The 21,047-nt window shown below is 40.6% G+C and overlaps 1 protein-coding gene across 3 annotated transcripts in view; it reads right to left on the minus strand.

The window, feature by feature from the left end:
• The window catches only part of osbpl9 (oxysterol binding protein-like 9), a 35,230-nt gene extending 19,054 nt beyond the window's left edge, over window positions 1-16,176 (minus strand). For 2 of the 3 annotated variants that reach the window (XM_053503667.1, XM_053503666.1), the window contains exons 1-4: window positions 16,045-16,176; window positions 13,746-13,796; window positions 9,935-10,013; window positions 3,913-3,989 (exon numbers count right to left, since the gene is read on the minus strand). In XM_053503667.1, the coding sequence (XP_053359642.1) occupies window positions 3,913-3,989; window positions 9,935-10,013; window positions 13,746-13,796; window positions 16,045-16,155 (318 nt within the window). In that variant the 5' untranslated portion in view covers window positions 16,156-16,176. Of the gene's footprint in view, window positions 1-1,885; window positions 2,093-3,912; window positions 3,990-9,934; window positions 10,014-13,745; window positions 13,797-16,044 lie in introns of those variants that run through there. The other variant, XM_053503668.1, reaches the window with a different exon arrangement.
• Between the last annotated feature and the right edge of the window lie 4,871 nt (window positions 16,177-21,047).

The raw sequence follows: 21,047 nt of genomic DNA on the forward strand, positions 1-21,047 counted from the left end.
CTGTTTTGTTAAAAAGGTTAATGCTGGTTCCCATAGAAAGTTGTCAGAACACACAGCGCAACATTGTTTTGGTGGTAACTGGGGGGGACATACTCAAAATTGGCCGGGTGGTCTTGATGTCATGGCTGATCAGTGTATCTGCATAGTTCTCTGTGATGGACTGTGAACTGAAATTGGGTGAATTCTCCCACCTTGGGCCTAGGACAGGTTGTAAGTCTACCGCACACCTAGCATACACTGGCTACTGAAAATGAAGTAATGAATGAACAAATTAAATGTTGTGGCCTTTTTTTTTTTTTTTTTACATGACTGACTTATTGGACAGTGTTTTTCTCTGTTCCCATTAGGGTTTCTATATAAATGTTTTTATTCTGATTTAAATAATCAGTTTTGTTTGAAATTTTTATTGGATTATAAGACTGCACATAAATTTAGCCATTGTGTCAGATTGTTTAAAAGTGTATTTTCCCGACTCAACACTAATGCAGGGAGCTTTACATTGCAACCTTAAAGAAACAAAACAAAAGACACTAATTATCTTGTGGACAAAACATCTAAGGCTAATGTTTTTTTTAATGTCACCAATTAGCCACTAAGCTACTGTATCACCCAAAAAAAACACCTATGATGTTCTTAATTTCCTTTTATGTGTATAGGTTTGATAGGCAGCTACCTGTATTGTATCAACAACCAACCAAACAGTGTACACCATGTTTCAATCAGTGAGAGCATGGGATTGTTTATAGAGTGTGTATACATGTGTGTACAATATGTATGATTGTAAAGTATGTATACGGTAAATACAGTATTGCTTAAAAGTCTTGAGCCCCTTTTCACATTTCTTCATATCAAATTTTGATTTTGTAGACTTGTAAATTTATATAGATTCAATTAAAGGAACAGGAACAAATGTTTTACTGCGACAGGCCCAAAACGATAAAGATCCAATTTACAATTGACTGTTTTTGTAATAACCTCAGCAACAACCCCATTTCCACTCTCATCTGTTCCAACCACTCTGCATTCAGCATCACCAGTGTACTTATCAAAGACCTGATCATCTGTTTCTCACTGGTTTATGTCTTAAGTTAGATGGGTTATGTTTGAATAATTCATAGGTCACTGTGTGTCTAAACAAAAAACAAAGACAATAAATGCCTCAAAAATTGTTATATACACAGTATGTAAACAGTTGTAAGAACACACTACTCAACTAATAACAGTTGAGGTTATGGACCACACCTCTTTTCACAGTCTCTCAAAAACACACAAAAAACTTTTCCGATTCTAAAATGCTAAATATATGAGAGTTACAATAGACCAAAAAAGAAAAAAAGGAAACAAAAGAAAACCAATGAAGTATGATATAATTCACAATGCTTTATCATATATAAATCCAATGTCACACAAAGCATGTTTAGGCTTCATGTGCTGACAACATTAGTGACTAACCATTTTAAACCACCTTAAATTATAGGATTTAAGACAAAACAGGAAATGACCTTTAATTGTAAAAAACCTGAGTCACAAATCTGCCTGAGTCAACAAAGCATATGAAACTAACATGGACGTGTGCTAACACCACCGGTTGTTTAATTTAGCTTCTACTTAAACAAGAACTTATTTAAAGAGCTTTATGATGTTTCCTGAGCGAACACCATCCTTAACTTGAATCTAATAAATATGTAGTGTTTAGGCAGGGGGCACTTGACTCTCACACAAACTAGAACATGCAAACACATACACATGGCTAAAGAGATGCACGGATTCAAATGTTTTAAAAGGCGTGTTACAGTATACACAATACCTTAACCTTCACAATTCAAGATATAGAGACCCACTGTATAACGCATTTACACTACTTTCCAACAATACAGGTACTCACATGCCTCTTCCCTCTTCTCAACTGGGACATTAGAGAAATTCAAAGTCTTCCTGTCTCCTTCGTCCTGGTAAAAATTACCACCTAGCTGTCAAGAGTTTTCTCCATTGGCGACCTCTGAATTAAGTCAACAGATGTTAAAACATGCAGTAACAAAAAGTTTACTCACTTACTATGTGAAAAAAAACTATGTGTTTCAAGGAACTCATGACAGGAAGCAGAGACTTCCTCAAAACAAAAAAAGAAAGAGAGACACTCCCTAAAGGGGTCAAACAAGTATGAACAGCTGCTCTGATTGGATATCCATCTGCTGCAAATGAGAGACGGGCCTGGTGTGCCGATCTGGGATTGGCTCATTAGAGGCTTTAGGATCATGTGACTGGGAGGCTTCATTTTGCCAGGCAAGTAAATTCATGCATCAGTCAGTCAGTCAGCAGAATTATTCACATTGATGGCGACACTCAAAAATTAGAGGAAAGTAAAGGAGAGGCAGACAAATCAAACAATTTCAAAGAAGAGGGGAAAACTGATGTAAAAGAGAAGTTTTGTTGGGGTAATTAATTCTTATGTGGTATGATTTCCTGGATTCCATGCCACACATGCTACACACTCAATTATTTAATCTCACTCTTTAGGGTGGTTTTACACTTCTCTAAGCATGGTTCTGCGTGTTACATTGTGTGAAATCTTCACACTTGCATGCAATGTCAGCATGGCCACTAGAGGGTGTTATCACAAACTACACCAAATTTACAGAATTAGAAGAAAAAGAATTCTAAAAATACTAGCAACTGCTAATCACAGGATGACAACGTTTTAGTTTTTATACACACTGTGTGTGTACTGATAGCCCACTGAAAAATAAAGAAAGTAAAGTGTGATTGGTATAATTGGAATAAATGGTCTGTTACAAAGAACCAAGGCCAAGAATAAAGCCTTACACTTTATATTCATATGCATTTAGCACAATATCATGACTGCAATTTTCTTGCAGTCAAATAAATATGGTGGAAAATACTGCGATTGCTGCATCTGAAAACAACATCTTAAACAAATTCACACTGATTCATTCATTTACACTAGGTGTTCAGTGCGAGTTTTATCATTGAGTGATAAAATGACAAAAAAAATGTACCATCCCGAGAACTAATATATTAGTTTGACATATTAGGTTCTCAGTAATGTTTATTTAAATTGTGACTTTAATCATTTATGTTGCAGGCGTTTTAGTGGTAGTTTTTTTTTATTATGCTTGTCTGGCGATTTAGTTGTCAACCAAACAGTATTATTCTGAAACTAATTCCGGATGTGTAAACAAACCCAATCTCCATCAACCAATCAGCTCATGAGCGGTAGACGTAGAGTAGGGCAGATATGTGCAAGGTGTAGCTAGCTGTTGAGCAGGAAGCGAGCTAGCATATTTCTGCTATACAAAGGCAAAGCTGCAGTCTAATAATACATATCTCGGGTGTTTATGAAGCAAAAGCTTAAAGAATATAAGTAAATCAAAATACAGTAAGATTAATTTAAAGATCCTTCTAACTATCTTAACAGGAACATTCCTGGTTGACTAATCACAAATATTACTTTTCTAAATGTGCCCGCAACTTTATTTTGCATGGAATTTAACCCCACACTCATAAGTGCATAATAGAAAAAATGTACAGCGGCATCTGTTGGATTTTGAGATGAACTAAGGTATTTTTTCAATGTGATTTTTATGTGATATGAGTGCGTTTTCCATTTAAATTTCAAAGTAGCAGATCGTCTCTTCCTGGGGCCAGTGAAACAAAGCATGCATGTTACCTCAAGCTTAGCCAAATACAACTGTGAAAACCTCGTTAGAATTTGTTTAGTAATTTTTATGCAACGTGTGCACAAACAAACAGAGACAAAATAATCGAAAAACTAAGTTGATGTGTCCTATTACTCATCTAACGTCCCCCTAAATTTTTATTTTCACAAATATCTTCACAAAAAAAGTCTTTACAAAAGGTTTAACATGAACAGAATACAGGCTGAACTCTTACCCGCAGCTGGAGAGCATGACGCAGAATTGTCCCCTCTAACGCGTGGATCCACTTCTCCCGCTCATCTGCGTCTCGGGCTGCCGATGCAGAACATCCAAAACACAATGCGTTAGAGACAGAGCGCACACACACACACAAAGTGAAGGAGAAGAAGGGGTAGCAAGTGGCACAAGGGACAGCAGTGAATGAGGCCAACAGTGGCACAGCTTAACATAGATGTAGAGGTGATAGATGAGCAAGGTTTGGCTATGCTGTTTGCTTACATGAAGCCAGAGAGGGAGAACTGAAAACTAAACTGGATTCTAATGTCACACCCACATCCACCCTCTTCTTTGCCAAAAAAAAAAAAAAAAAAAGGACATACTTAAAAACACAGGAACACGTATGTTACTGAAAGACAAAGCAGAAACTGAAACATCGATAAAGCTTTTTACAAGAACTAGCACCTTGTGAGCCCTTTTATGGTTTCATCATTACATAAAGGGAGAAAAGTAAATGCTTGGATTATGATCTGAGTCATCTTGTGCTATATACAGTTTGTGTCTATTTAAGGAGTTAATTTTCAATCTTCTGTCTCTCTTAATCTTTTTGCTCTTTATTACATTGACTGTGCTTAATTTAGTTATTTAACTTCAGTTATTGTTCAATTAATTATTTATATATTTGTGTGAGCTTATCCTCTTTTACATATTGTGGGTAAAGGTAACAATGCATTAAAATTTACTTAAAAAAAAAAAAAAAAAAAAAAGTCCATATTTCTAAAACAAATTGTACATGCACTTTATTATATAGGAAAACGAATGCAAATATTTCAATTTCAATGTGGGCACCGGTGGCGTCTAACAGTTTCCTCATATGGCTGGGGATGAAATGCACATTTCTCTGAAGGAATTCATTTGTGATATTGCTGTAAACCTTCTGATTCTAAGTCGTCGAGTGTGCGAGCCTTTGTCCTTTACACCTCCTCCTTTATGTAGTCCCACAGGGAAAGAAGAATAAAAAATAAATTAATAAATATCAATCACATGGAGTGAGGTCTGGATTTCTTGGAGGCCAATCATGCAGTCTTCATAGTCTCACCCAACATCCAGGAAAATGATAGACATGGGTTAAGAACTGTCCAACACATTTATAAATTCTGAAAGGATAGTGCTTAACCATCAAAAATAAATAAATGCATTTTAAAAAAATCATGAATGAAGATCACTTAAACAATCAGTGAAGTAACATTGTTAAAGAAATAGACAATAAAAATCACAGCTTGTTTAATAGTAAAAGATTCCACACACAAGTTGGTGAGAACTCACAGGATTGGGTTTAAACAGCTGTGTGTCCATAAGAATACTACATCATAGGTAAATTTGAAAGGGAGCATAAAGGTTAGACTTTGGAGAAAAAAAGTCATGTGATCTGATAAGTCCTTATTCCTCTATTCCAGAGTGATTGGTTTATCAGGGTAAGAAGAGAAGCGCATGAAGTGATCTAGCCATTATGCATAGTGCTCACTGAACCAACCTCTGGAGGCAATGTTATAATCTGCAGTTGCTTCAGTTGATAAGGTATAGGCTCAGCTTTGTTATAAGCCCACAAAATGAAGTCAGGTGATGACCTGAATGTACTGAATGACCACATCTATGGAGTTTTTCTTCTCTGATGAAACAGGCATATTTTCCGAACTCATGAGGAATCATTTTCATATATACACTGCTTTCTTAATTGTACACTGTAGTCAAAGGTAAGAGTGACAGAAAAAAATCTGTGTGTGTGTTTTTTTTAAGGAATTAGAACAATGAGTCACTTGGAGTAAACGCAGATGGACGTGGTTTGAGCAGTATAATAAAGCAGGGTAAAGTTTAAACCCATCAGCTACACAAACATAATGACAAATCCAGACATTAAGTATCCACAAAAACTTAAACTAAAAGTACTTTTTTTCACCTTTTTATTCAATTACCAAAAAGTATTTTTTCAAAAAAAGAAAATGGTAAACACAAGAAATATACCCGACAGTTAGCTCAGCAAAAACAGCTCTAAGCTTTTAGAGGTATCGACCAGATCCATGTTGCATGCCAAATACAATCCCCAAGCACACACACTCTCAGATATACACATTCAGCTCCACCGGGGAAAATGCGCAGATCAGTTTCTACATTACAAGGAAAAGACCTCTCAGCTTTATCCTGTACATGTTCTAAGACTCTACATCCGGACATGATCGGTATATAAAACAATGATTCAATTGAATTAAAGAAATGCATTAAATAGGGAAGAAATTTACTGTAACAGAAAGAAAAATCAGTTATAAATTTTGCAAGTTACTGAGTGCTTAAACCACACTGCGTTTAGCACATATTTTTATTTTTTTTAAGCTTTTCTATAGAAATCATCAAAACCCAAATGGATCTGCTGGGTCCATGTGGTATTTACAGTTCTAAACAAAACACAACCCTTCCTTGTATTAACTAGAACCAAAACCTTATGGCTCGTATCATAGAAAATCGTTTTTTCTACTATAGTGTTTATGAACTGAATTTGCATTACTGTATAATTATCACTGGCAGCAGAAAAATATCATATTCCCAAAAGCATATTCTCTATATTGGTGTTTAATCAATTACAGCATGGCGTCACTGAATGAATACAAATGAAACCTGAGCAGGAGCATTGACCTGAGATCATGGTAGCTCAATACAGATTTCTGGAGGAAAATTCTAGGCAAAGACTCCTCAGACTTCAGCAGTATAAAGATGACACAATACTCTGAGAAAACAGCAGGACAGGCAGGTTTCATAAACCATCCTCCAAGTAAAATTGCACATTTCCTTTTTCGTACATGCACAACAGAGAGAGAGAGAGAAAGAGAGAGAGAGAGAGAGAGAGAGAGAGAGAGAGAAGGAGAGAGAAAAAGTGCAATGGCAGAGGTGGGTGATGCATGAGGGCATGGAGCACAATGTACCCGACTAATGATAAGTGAAAAGAAAAAGTGATACAACCAGATTGATTCAGGATTACATCTGGCTCGCTTTTTCTCTATGTCGCTCTCATAAACACACATACTTATAAATAAGATATATATCCAAGTATATGGAATATAGATAATAATGTATTTAAATGATAACTTAATTCTAAGAACACACTTTATTATTAGTTACTAGCAGCAACGCAGGCGGTTATCTGGAATCTGATGCATTATTAGAAAGCTGGTTTAATTTAAAGAAAAGACTCCCTCCTACTTAGAATTTCATATTATGCCATTTCAACATGGCTGCTCACATACTCCGTGGTAAACATAATACCACTTCAAGACTTTAAATGAGATGTATCTACTTTTAAACAGTCTGCATACACAAAACTAAATCTACAACACTGGCTGCTTTAAAGGTAATACCTCATTCACTCATGATCACGGTTTTCTTTTTTAGCTCAAATGCACTGAGCTCGGAAATTATGTAACACTCAGTTCAGACTTTCCTTGCTGGACAGTTGAATGCAGGATGTGTCGTTCAACCGAATATTTTTAACCGAAGATTCTAGGAAATTGAGTACTTTTTTTTCCTAAGGTGTTTTAATTTATGCCAAGAGAGGCGAATGTGAGTGAGTAAACATAATATACCTATAAATTCTGTAACAGTATTATCGATGATAAAGGACTGAAATGGTTTCCGGGATTGCATATGCTACAACGCCATCTCTTTCCTCTAACAGCTATGGTCTTGTGCATCAAAGAGCACTGATAAATAAAAGAACACCTATGCTCCATCCTCTGTGCCATAACCATGCGTCTTTGTCCATCCATCCATTCATCCCTCTCATTCTGTTCCACAACCTCTTGATGAGAGTGAGAGGCTCTCTCGTTAACTATGCCCTCAATAACAAGGATCTTTCCATGTAACAAGCGTACTGTGCTCACTCGCAGATTTCCATGAAGTAGCTTCTTGATTGCGTAGGGTAGGAATTACTGCTCAGCACGGGTTGCTGAAATAAAGGAACTTTCGGGCAGGCAAATATCAGGCCCGGTAAGAGCCTAATGAATTATAGATGGTCCTGTAAATAGCGAATACGAGTCTTTGGAGATGCCTCTGCTGCAACTGCTGTAAAAAAAAATAAATAAATAAATAAAATAAAAAAGAATCTAAAGATGAAATCAGATAGCAAGTTGGTACTTTCAACTATGATAATACAAGGGGCTCCTAACATATTTTGGTCTCTACCAAAACAAGCGCTGTATACTGCATCTACATTCTTCCTCGGCTCATCATATTAGTGCAGCATGGCTGCTTTACCTAATTACAGGTAGCTTTGCAACTTGCCATCGTCCCTTTACACACCTGCTCAATGCTGTTCAGCACTTATAAATCTCTATTCAAGACCTGCTGAGTTCGAATTTCCACATTTAGTCTCACACACACACACAAACACACACACTTGCCATTTCTGAACTCTTAGACATTGATGAGACAGCAGTTCTGAGGATGAGAAAGATGCAGCAAATAGTGCCTTTTTAAGAGGTGATGGAGGAGATAAGAGTGCCTGAGGGGGCATGCTTACAACCAGAGGGATTAAGTAACGGAGAGAACAAGTTCCTTCGACTGCTCTCTGAAAACCAAACCTCAGCTGCAGACTCAGGGGAATTCAAAGATGCAGAGACAGGGGCTCGGGTGATGCTTTAGTCTTTGGGAGGATTACTATTGTATGTGCATCGTCACTGGTCCAATCCATGGGGAGGACATTAAGATTGGTGTAAGATAAAGGATGCATACACAAATAGGAAACTTCAATTAAATGACTTGCATAAACGGTGGATACGACAAAATTCACAGCGACGTATGAGGTTGTAAAATGCCTTTCTAAACATTGGTCATGTCAAACAGGCAGGTAACTTGCATTCTGGTGCTGGGATGATCCATAAGGCAAGTTAGCATGATAAAAACAACCACCAAAAGTCTACTTGCTGCTTTTATAACAACAGATACAAGCAGTTGCATTCTAAGAAATAAAACATTACATCAGCCAGATTTCTAAACTCAGGCATAGGCAACAGAAACATACAGAGGTTTGGTTTCACTAATAATGATAAATGAATGACTCAGCTATTGCTCAATAGTGCAAACAGTGAGCGCAAAACTACGACTGCATAAGCATTACCCCTACAAGCTCCAGCCAAGCATGCGGACGTGCATCACCTTACCCTTCTTACTGTACAGCCACAGCAGACAGTGCCGAAACATGGCAATGGGTGAGGGCATGGGGAGGGCGAGAGGGCCCCCGGGGAAAGGGTGTGGAGTGAAAATGGGCGAAAAAAAAACCAAACAAAAAAAAACATAGGGGGTGGAGGCTAAAAGCTAAAGACCTGGATTTCAGCGCCCTTTCCTTGCCAGCTTGTCCGGCCCTGTGCCACTGGATGAAGGGAGGGGTGAAGGAAAAGAGGAGGAGGTCTGAGGAAGATGAGAGAGGTAGAGCATGTGAGCGCCTAGTGGCGATCTGCTAGATCAAAGCCTAAGGACTACTCAGCTGTGCCTCAGGATTTGCAGTAGGTGGTGTGATGGCGCTTCTATTATAAACGTGTAAGCCACGCTGCAGTACAGAATTGGAAAGTAATGCCTGTGCCATTTATCCTCCAGTTCTGCGGGAGAGCCGTGCTTCCAAAATACCGGAACACGCTGACTAATCGCACCAGCCGCAATGTGTCGGATGTGTGTGAGGGCAATGCAAATGTGCGCTTGTGTGTGTCTGCATGCATGTGTGTGTGTGTGTGTGAGAGGGACAGAGAAAAGAGAGAAAGCGAGGAAGAAACCGTGATTGAGTTAAAGTAAAAGCCACAGATGTTTTGTTGGTATAATCTGCTCTACACACAAAATGAATAAAAAAAAGAAAGCGAAAGCAATGGAGACAATGTTCGAGAGCATGTGTGTTTGCTTCTATAAATAAATAAATAAATAAATAGCCTGGAAAATGCTTTGATGGAAGGAATAGAACAGAATAAGGATATAAGGGGAAAAAAAGCTGTAGGAGGAAGGCTTACCTTGAAAATGAAAAGTCTTCTGGTCTACAGTGATGGTGAAAGTGCTATCATCTTCGTCATCGATTCCAATCACCGCTCCCTGAGCAAGCAAAAAGGAGCGAGAGACTGTCAGACAGTGGGCCACGTCATTCTCTCTCTCTTTTCCTGCTCTGCTCCCTCACAGACCCACACACACACAGACACCGAGAGGAGGGGGGAATGGGTGGAGCATGGGATGTAGGGACAAGGAACAGGGAGGGGGAAGAAAATGAGGGACATAAAGGAAAAATTGAAAAGTGGCTGGGAACTGAAGAGCCGTGCACACTTAGAACGCTTTCATCAACTCAGCAAAGATAATATCAAACTGAATTCACTTTATTATAAAAGCATCTACTTGACACATTGATTTGTTAATACAAACACTTTTTAATGAGGCACTGAATACAAAAGAACAAGTCAGCAAAAACTTACACTGGCAAAGATATGCTTAAAAACAACAGGAAAAATTGTGACATTCTTATCTCTTCTAAGAGGAAGTTTGGTTAAAGGAGGCCATTTAGACAACAGACAGCCAAACACACACAGACCGTCAGAGGCAGACAGGCAGTCAGAGACCGTCAGAGGCAGACAGGCAGTCAGAGACCGTCAGAGGCAGACAGGCAGTCAGAGACCGTCAGAGGCAGACAGGCAGTCAGAGACCGTCAGAGGCAGACAGGCAGTCAGAGACCGTCAGAGGCAGACAGGCAGTCAGAGACCGTCAGAGGCAGACAGGCAGTCAGAGACCGTCAGAGGCAGACAGGCAGTCAGAGACCGTCAGAGGCAGACAGGCAGTCAGAGACCGTCAGAGGCAGACAGGCAGTCAGAGACCGTCAGAGGCAGACAGGCAGTCAGAGACCGTCAGAGGCAGACAGGCAGTCAGAGACCGTCAGAGGCAGACAGGCAGTCAGAGACCGTCAGAGGCAGACAGGCAGTCAGAGACCGTCAGAGGCAGACAGGCAGTCAGAGACCGTCAGAGGCAGACAGGCAGTCAGAGACACCCAGAGGCAGACAGACTCAGACAGGCAGTCAGAGACACCCAGAGACCGACAGACTCAGACAGGCAGTCAGAGACTCCCAAAGACCGACAGACTCCCAGAGGCCGACAGACTCAGACAGACTCCCAGAGACCGACAGACTCAGACAGGCAGTCAGAGACTCCCAGAGACCGACAGACACCCAGAGACCGACAGACTCAGACAGACACCCAAAGACCGACACAGATACCCAGAGACCGACACAGACACCGATAGAGTGTCTGTGGTTGAGGGTATCAGAGTGTCAGACACAGACACCCACACGCGCACCGGCACAGACACCCACACACGCACCGGCAACGACACGCGCACAGACGCGCACACCGAGACACACAGACACCGACGCGCACACCGAGACACACCGACGCGCACACCGAGACACACCGACGCGCACACTGAGACACACCGACGCGCACACCGAGACACACCGACACCGACGCGCACACCGAGACACACCGACGCGCACACCGAGACAAACAGACACCGACGCGCACACCGAGACAGTCAGACTCAGACAGACAGTCAGAGACAGTCAGACTCAGACAGACACCCAGAAACCGATAGAGTGTCTGTGGTTTAGAGTATCAGAGTGTCAAACACAGACACCGACAGACAGACAGGCACAGACACCCACACAGACGCGCATCGACGCGCACACCGAGACACTCGGACACCGACGCGCACACCGAGACACTCGGACACCGACGCGCACACCGAGACACTCGGACACCGACGCGCACACCGAGACACTCGGACACCGACGCGCACACCGAGACACTCGGACACCGACGCGCACACCGAGACACTCGGACACCGACGCGCACACCGAGACACTCGGACACCGACGCGCACACCGAGACACTCGGACACCGACGCGCACACCGAGACACTCGGACACCGACGCGCACACCGAGACACACGGACACCGACGCGCACACCGAGACACACGGACACCGACGCGCACACCGAGACACACGGACACCGACGCGCACACCGAGACACACGGACACCGACGCGCACACCGAGACACACGGACACCGACGCGCACACCGAGACACACGGACACCGACGCGCACACCGAGACACACGGACACCGACGCGCACACCGAGACACACGGACACCGACGCGCACACCGAGACACACGGACACCGACGCGCACACCGAGACACACGGACACCGACGCGCACACCAAGACACCGACACGCACATCGAGACAAACGGACACCGACACGCACACCGAGACACACGGACACCGACGCGCACACCAAGACACCGACACGCACATCGAGACAAACAGACACCGACACGCACACCGAGACACACAGACACTGACGCGCACACCGAGGCACACAGACACTGACGCGCACACCGAGGCACACAGACACTGACGCGCACACCGAGGCACACAGACACTGACGCGCACACCGAGACACCGACACGCACACCGAGACAAACAGACAGCGACACGCACACCGAGACACACACAGAGACAGAGACAAACAGACACCGACATGCACACAGAGACAGAGACAAACAGACACGCACACCGAGACACCGACACGCACACCGAGACAAACAGACACCGACATGCACACCGAGACACAAACAGAGACCGAGACACACCGACACGCACACCGACACGCACACCGACACGCACACCGACACGCACACCGACACGCACACCGACACGCACACCGACACGCACACCGACACGCACACCGACACGCACACCGACACGCACACCGACACGCACACCGACACGCACACCGACACGCACACCGACACAGCTTGCATTTGGAGTCATAAAGCAATATTTCATCACTTTTAAAAAGGAAGAGTAATAACAATGATATATTGTAAAAGAAAGAACCACAGACTTAAGCCGAATACTTTTCAAAAATATACCTAGTAAATACATAACATATTCCAAAGCTACTTGATATTATCTCTCATCTCATTGATCTAAGCCTCTCCTCCCTGCGGTCGTAATTTGAAAATCCACTTAATTTGAAAATGCACTCGTCTGTGTAGTTTTGCATCAGGAGAGGCCACAGGGCCAGACCTGAGCGCTCAAACCTGAACCTTCTGCACTTAATCCTTATGGACAACCAGTTAAGGAGGATATTTTGAATTCATTCAATACTCAAAACATTTTTACACATCAGTCTTTTTACACATCAGGAAAATAAACCTGAACATGTAATCCATTTTCCATCTACAAAACAGTCAGCTAACATGATGCCGGAGTGCTGTGAAGGCAGATATCATCTGAAAATAAGAGAATATCTCTTATGGTGGCTGACATTGTGTATTACTGTATACGTTGTTTAGCCAAAAATAAATAAATAAATAAATAATTAAACGTCATAACCTGGATTTAACTAAGAGAATAGTTAAGAGCCTTCCATTGGATAATTACTGCAGTGATAAATATATTTCAGCTGGCACAAAAATATTTAATGCAAACTGATGCAGTGAGTGGCGTCTCCATTTTTAAGCAACCATAACAAGCAAAAAACAAGAAGATTGCTGAAACTACTCAAATTGGCTTAAAAACTGTAAAACACATTATTAAAACTTGGAAGGAAAGGGGTGAACCCTCGACTTTGAGAAAGAAATGGAAGGAAAAAAACAGCAAAGAGTTTACTGTTGTATTAGTGACATCAGGAACCATGTACAAGAACGCTGAAAACAAAAATCACTCTTTTCCACCATACTGTAATTAGTTCAAAAGTATGAGTAAAAGTTGATTGCTTACCCTGAGCCTGACACACCCTCTCCTAGAGCCACGCATCATCTTGTCCTTTGACTGTGTAATAAAAAAAGGGACAAAATAACATTAAGAAACGTATTTGTTCATTTCAGTTAAATGAAAATCTTACAATATGGCTTATGAACACTGAAAATTTGCTTTTTTTTAACTGCAATTAACCTGTATTTGATGAATCCATCTATTACATTCTTATCAAACAGGACAGGACACAAACAAACATGGATTTCACCTTCAGCATGATACATTTTAATAATTTATGAAGTTCTTTTATTCCAAACAATCAAATGCCTACCTGTAAGCTGAAAAGGAATAAATACTGAGAATTTAACACTGACCTATAAGCTTATATTGTATTTACTGAAGAAGACCTTCAGAATAGGATTAGCCTCAAATTTTAGCTCACCGTTACTCATTAGGACCTCTGGAAGTGACACAGTTTTATTTTTGCAGTTTAATGGAGCAAGTGGAAGTTGCTTGAAGAGACATTTGAATTTGCAACATGTTCCTACTTCCCTACAATAACTGTTTTAACAACAGTTGTAAAATGTATGACAAATTTTTAGTATACTCAGCTGCAAGATTATCATCATGTGGATGACAAAACAAGCGGCTCTGTTATGCAGAGGAGAATTTTCCTGGCACAATATGGTCCAGTTATAGCGTTGGTTCACTGCAAATCAATATATTTAGCCTGACCCCTTTTAGCCCATAATGAAACATATCTATTCTGAAGGTTTGATGATGGGAAAAAATGATGTAAGGCACATTCACAGCCAGCAGACCTAACCCCATTTGAACATTTGTGGGAGATTTCTGAGCTAAGTGTTAGACTGTGTTTTCCGCCATCAGTATCAAAACACCAACCGAAGCTGAATGGTGTTAAACCCCAGGACTGTGTAGGAGACTGATAAAGGGCAATGTGGTGACCCAACACCTTATTCACACTTAATGCTGGTTTTCTGTTTATTTTGACATTCTTGACTTTTAATGACCTCTTAATACATGTGATTTTTGAGATGTATTCTTCTGTTTCTTTAACCTACCCTGCCCTGTTTTTTACCAGACAGGTTCAATTTTTCTGACCTGAAAAAGCAACCCTTAACTTGTCACATTACAGTACAATGATTTTTGCTTCTTTACACATCCTAAGTTGAGCCTGATCATTTTAGCATACACAGCACCCACTACTAAAAGAAATACTGAATGCACTATTTACTTGGTGGACCATTCTCAGCTCAGCAAGGTCACAGATACAATAGAGGCATATGACTTGGTGTCATCCTGGTACAGATGTATGAGGAGCTGAAAAAACAATAAGGGTCAAACACCAATATAATCCCAGGACAGCCAAGATCCTAGGACAGAATCTTTCTAGTAAACTGATGGCTGAATAATCAGCATAGCAACATATAGATTTTAAATGTATACAAAAAAAGAGTGCCCAATCAACCGAAATATGGGTGTATTAACCCTTAGATTGTGATTACTTGTACTTCATGAACTATTATACCTTTCATTTAGCTAACCCGGAATGACTTCACAATTAAAAGTGAATTAGATATCCAGCACTGCTTGATTAGACATTAACCATGGTGTTCAGTCTCCTAGTAAATTATTCACAACTTGAAAAAAAATGAAAAAACAAAACATTTCAAGTACGTGCTCTAAAAACAAGTAGCAGTGGACTCTACACGCCTTTGCAAGAGTTTCAGCTATGTCTATTCCTATCTCAAACAGCACTGACAATTAATGATATATTAGCCACGTAGCTGCACTTAACCTGTAGACAGCTAGCGAGAACAGTTCATTATTTCTATAGCTAGCTTTATTAGCCAGCAACTTAACGTTAAGATGTTATCTTAACAGTACATACTGCAATGTACTAAACACGTAGATATAATTGGAATTGTGACGCATCTAAAGCTTAGATATGTAGTTTATTTTGTCATTTTTACGGCGTTCAGACCAGACAAAAAGTGTCACATGATGTTTGGACCACCACCCTAACATTCCCCTAACTAACAGTATCCAGCAATATCATGTTAAATGCGTCGTAGCCTGGCTGAAATGCTCGAGCCCAACGTCGCTCGTTCTGAATGCTGATTGGCTAATGTGCCTCGTAGTAAAGTCCAGGATTGGTTCATTGTCTTTGTCACTCAAAAACCCCGCCCCAACCAGCTGAGATTCTCAACTCAAGTGCTCTTTCCGTTCTCGAATTCTACCCCTCCCTTAAGAAAAATTACCGCCCTTATTAATGTAAGACGCATGTTGGGAGCATACTTACAGTATAGTATGACAGCAGTCCTGCGTTATAGTCCAAAACAAACCAACGATACTGCCAGCCCTTCATAAGATTAGTCCATTTGCTCAGCGGCCCCTCCATGATGGACGCCATCTTTGCACTTAAGCCAACCAGAGGTTGAGGAGGAGGAGCAAAATCGAGAGGTATTACGTCACGGACTAAAAGGTGTGCCTTGCGTTAATACCACAACTGCACACAAATGAACAGTACAATGCAGTGTAACTCAGCAAATAAGACTGTTTCAAGTTATGAAACGTTATAACGTTTTATGTGCTGAGTAACAGTGGACTGTAGCTCAGCATAGAAAACATCTTCAAGTTGTGACTCTTAAGAGGAACAATCTCTGGACCATAACCCACAATAAATAAATAAAAAAAAAATTCCCTGAAATGGGAACAGTTTTGAGAACTTCTAGGAAATTAAAAACAAACATTCTGTGAACTCACTCATTCTCTCACTCACTCGTCTAATGTTAATATTAACATTCTGTTTGTGTTCAAACTTAATTTTATAAGATTTAGTAGTTTCTTATACATTCCATAGCTAGTAATGGTAACAGACCATAATAGTTTCTTATTCACCAGTCAGCCACAATGAAAAAAATCCACCCGCCTCAAACTGTATATGTTCTTATTATGCTGTTAAAACAACTCTGACTTGTCAAGACATGCACCAAACAAAACTTGTGAGGTGTGCTATTGTCTCTGGCACCAAAACATTACCAGTGGATTCTTTATGTTCTGTAAGGTGTCGCCTCTATCGGTTAGCCTTGTTTTTCTAGCAAAGGTTTTGTGGCAAAAGTTTAGGGAACAACCTTATATTAGTCAACAAACTAATAGACTTTGGCCATATAGTATGTATCATTTGTCTTATTTTATACTGAAATTATGTTTTTGTTGCTAGGTGTTGGGCCAATGTTTAAGAATCATCAAACAACAGGAGTACCAACTATCTCGAAGAAAGCCAAAAATCCATCCCTCTTTGAATGTACTGTAACATCACTGAAAAAAGCATCAGTAAAAAAAGCAGGACAAGACAGGAGCCATCTTTTGATTTTTATTGCAGCTAGAAAAAATATATGTGTAGGTATATACAAATGCATTTTACTAATCTAAAATTGAGTGCGATCAGCAAGAAAAACAAAGGTTACAGGCATTATTATGGTTCATATCTGTTAATACAAATTTTAATTGACTTTTATTTAAACTTGTAATTTTTAGTGACATTTTACGTAATTATGAAGTCGTCTGTGCAATGGAATGTACAATCTTTGTTTCTTTGTATATACTGTAGATGCAGCTTTTTTTTTTTTTTTTTTTTTTTAAATATGTTCATTGTTGATATTTATACCAATCTGGTCAGTAACAAATCACCTGCAGCCAAACTTAGTCTCCTCTTCTGATTAAGTGTGTGTGTGTGTGTGTGTGTGTGTGTGGTGGCCATGCTGCCCTGTTATTGTTATTGTTTCTGAAAAGATCCCTACTAAGGCCAGGGTCCTTAACTCCTGTCCTAAGGTTTCAATATTTTGCAAATGTTCCCTGTATTCAAAGTTAGTAAGGAAAACTTTAATTTGTGCAGGGCACAGAGGATTGAATATTTTAGATAAACTTTTCTTGAGCTACAATTTCAGGTAAAATTATTTTTTAGTTAGTTTTTAGATGCTAGTACTTTTGCCTTCATTCTTGCCTTAATTCTTTACTGCATAGATTTAACATTCCTTAGAGAATTCCTTAGAGAATTTGCTCAATACTGACATAATAGCATCATGCAGTTGCTGCAAATTTGTTTACTGAGTTACTGTTTCTGCCTTTCTATTCTCTTATGACCTCTGGCATCAATAAGGCATTTTCACCCAGAGAACTGCTTCTCATTAAATATTTTCTCTTTTTAGACCATTCTCTGTAAACTAATATGAATATTACATAAAAATAAAGATAAGCAGAAAGAACTGCAACCAAGCTTTCGTGATATCTGACAATGAGTCTTTCACATTTCCGTGGAGGAATTTTGGCCCACTCTTCTGTTCAGAATTGTTTATTTCAGGGGATTTCGAACATAAACGACCTGTCCTAAAGTCATCCAGGTCCTAAAACTGCAAAGCAGCCCCAGACCACCACCGTGTTTGGTCTTGGTGTGATGTTCTTTTTATAAAATGCTGTGTCAGTGTTATGCCAGAAGTAATGGGACACACCTTACAAAAAATAAAACTTTTGTCTTATCAGTCCACAGAATATTTGTCCAAAAATCCTGGGGATAATCATGATATTTTAGGGCAAATGTGAGACAAGCCTTTGTGTTCTTTTTGGTCAGCAGTGGTTTTCACCCTGGAACTCTCCCATGGATGCCATTTTTGCCCAGGCTCTTTCTCATTGTTAAATCATGAACACTGATCTTAACTGAGCCAAGTGATGTCTGCATTTCTTTGGATATTGTTCTGGGTTCCTTTATGAGCTCCTAGATAAGTTGTTGTTGTGCTCTTAGAGTAATTTTGGTGGGCCAGCATTCCTGGGAAGGTTAACCACTGTTTAATGTTTTCACCATTTGTGGATAATAGCTCTCACTGTGGTTCATGTCACTAGCCAACTCTGCATTTTTCTCCCTGCACGCTCACCTATCATTCACACACGCCTAAACCTGCTTATGCAATTATTTCTCGGCTTTATAAGCACGCTAAAAGAACCACTCAGTGGTGCAGCATCTCTGGTCGGCCTTCTGTAAGTTAATCAGTGCTACACCCAGCCTGTCTTCGGGGTATCATCCACAGACTAATGACCAGATGGAGCAGACCAACCAGGACCTGGATACAGCTATTTAGTGCATGACCTCAATGCAGGGAGCCCCATTCCTGAATGCCGGATGCTTCCTAGGATCGAATGCACCCACAACTGCATGCCCAAGTTGACCACTAGCTTCTCACCTTTTCAATGCTGTCTCGGATACCAGCCTTCACTTGTTTCCTTCTCAGTTCCGAGGTCTCAGTTCCTTCTACCCAAGTCTTTATTCGTCGATGCCGGGGACTGTGGCTGAACACAAGATCGATGATCTGCCAGTCTGTTTCAGCCTTTAAACGCCCTCCTCAGACTTTTAAAGATCTGCTGGCGATGCAGAGGCATTCGGTACCTAGTGGATTTTGGGGTTACGTCCTGGAGGAGTGAAGCTGGATTCCATCCAGATTTATCCGGATTCATCTGTCCCTCATTGATGACTCCAGGCCCTAACTAACAGATTTTTTCCGTTTAATTTCACGCGTTCACAGACATCGGGGGAAAGCCTTCACGCTGCGTGCTAACCTCGCTTTTCTCTGAGGAGATTAAATTGTTGCATTTCATTATCATCCTCTGTTTTCGAAGTAGGTGAACAACGGACAATCATTTGCACTTATTTTTTCCATGCACAAAACACGGTCACGTAATTTAATTTTTTCTTGGGGATTCCATCAGGGGTTGTGGAGATAAAAAAAACAGATTTTTTTTTTTTGCTGAATGTCGGGTAACACTAAAGCAAATTCCCAAAGGTCAAATGCTATTAACATTTTTATTTCATTTTATAGCCAGGTATAAATTCCATAGAAACCGTGAAGCACAAAAGCCTGCCATGGTTAATATATCAGTGGTAACAGAATTATGCAAATGCAATGCAAATCGAATTGGTACCTACATAGATAGGTGCTAATACACAGAAACAGTGAGGAGAAATTACAAGGTACATAATACTGTAGTTGATTCTGGACCTCAGAAGGTTGAAATACTCACAGTGTATTAGACAGTGCTTCTTCTTTTCCTTGACTGACATGCCTTTGTCCTTGATAATGCTTTCCAGCAGCTCTTCAACAGCTGCTTAAGACAAAGACATCTTCTGCTCCTCAAACTCCTCAGTGCTGATCTGCTTGCAGAACGATTTGGTTGGAAGTGAATGTGTCTCCTACGAGAAACAAAAAAAAACATATCATGGTGTCTTTTAAGTATGACAGAATTATATTAGTCCTCAATCATCAACTACTAAGGATGCACATACAGTATGCAGTATAACATTCTTTAAGACTATTTCTTGTGTGTGTGGGGGGGGGAGGACCTACTAAGTAATTAATGAGTGGTGTCACAAATAATTTTAGGTAGTAAACCCAGGTGCCAATTTGATTTGCATTGCAATATTAGATTTTTTGCAGATTTTGTTCTAAACAAGCTTGGCCATATACTGTAATTTTCTCATAACACACAAGATGCTGTGCTGCTGGCTAATGTGTTCATTGTTATTATATTATCATATCATTATTATCTTAATACATGCTGCATATAATAATACAAGGCAAAACTCTCTGAGATGGTAATAGAAAGAAACCTTGAGAGGAACCAGACTCAACAGGGCCCCCATCCTTATTTGGGTGAAAAAAATAGCAAGTCTATTGATCTGCATCATACTGTGCGAGACTGGAAGTTCAATATAACAGGAGATGTGTTTAAGTTAAAATGTCCAGTTCGTTATTAGAGGCTCGGGTAGACTGTAGGAAACTCCAGTCCTGAACTATCGAGTGACGTCTTTGTGGAAAAGTGGACCCGTCCCCAATCATCATACACATCCCAGGCAGACCACACGGGGCATTCACGTGACGAGATCGCCAACCAGAAGCAGGACACCAGGTCGAGTCAGACAGCTCCAGAGGGCAGAGGGGATCTGGATCACTGCCAGCTCAGGAGCGACATGTAGAACTCGACAGAGAGGCAAGGAGAGGAAAAGAGAGAGAGGAGAACACAGAGAAGAGGAGAGAGCAGAAGAGAAGGAGAGATGGCAGTTAGGTATGGTCACAGTCAAACAATGTATAATGTGAATATACAGTATATTTAGTGCAGAGTGGAAGAAAGGACTCTGGCAGGACTAACTATGACAGCATAACTAAAAGGAAGAGCCAGAAGGAAACACGGACATAATGGGCTCTGGATTTTCACCGATTAACTCTGCCTCTTCTGAGACTATGACCTATACTACAA

This window comes from Clarias gariepinus, chromosome 9 (genome assembly GCF_024256425.1).
Source record: "Clarias gariepinus isolate MV-2021 ecotype Netherlands chromosome 9, CGAR_prim_01v2, whole genome shotgun sequence".
NCBI classification, from domain to species: Eukaryota; Metazoa; Chordata; class Actinopteri; order Siluriformes; family Clariidae; genus Clarias; species Clarias gariepinus.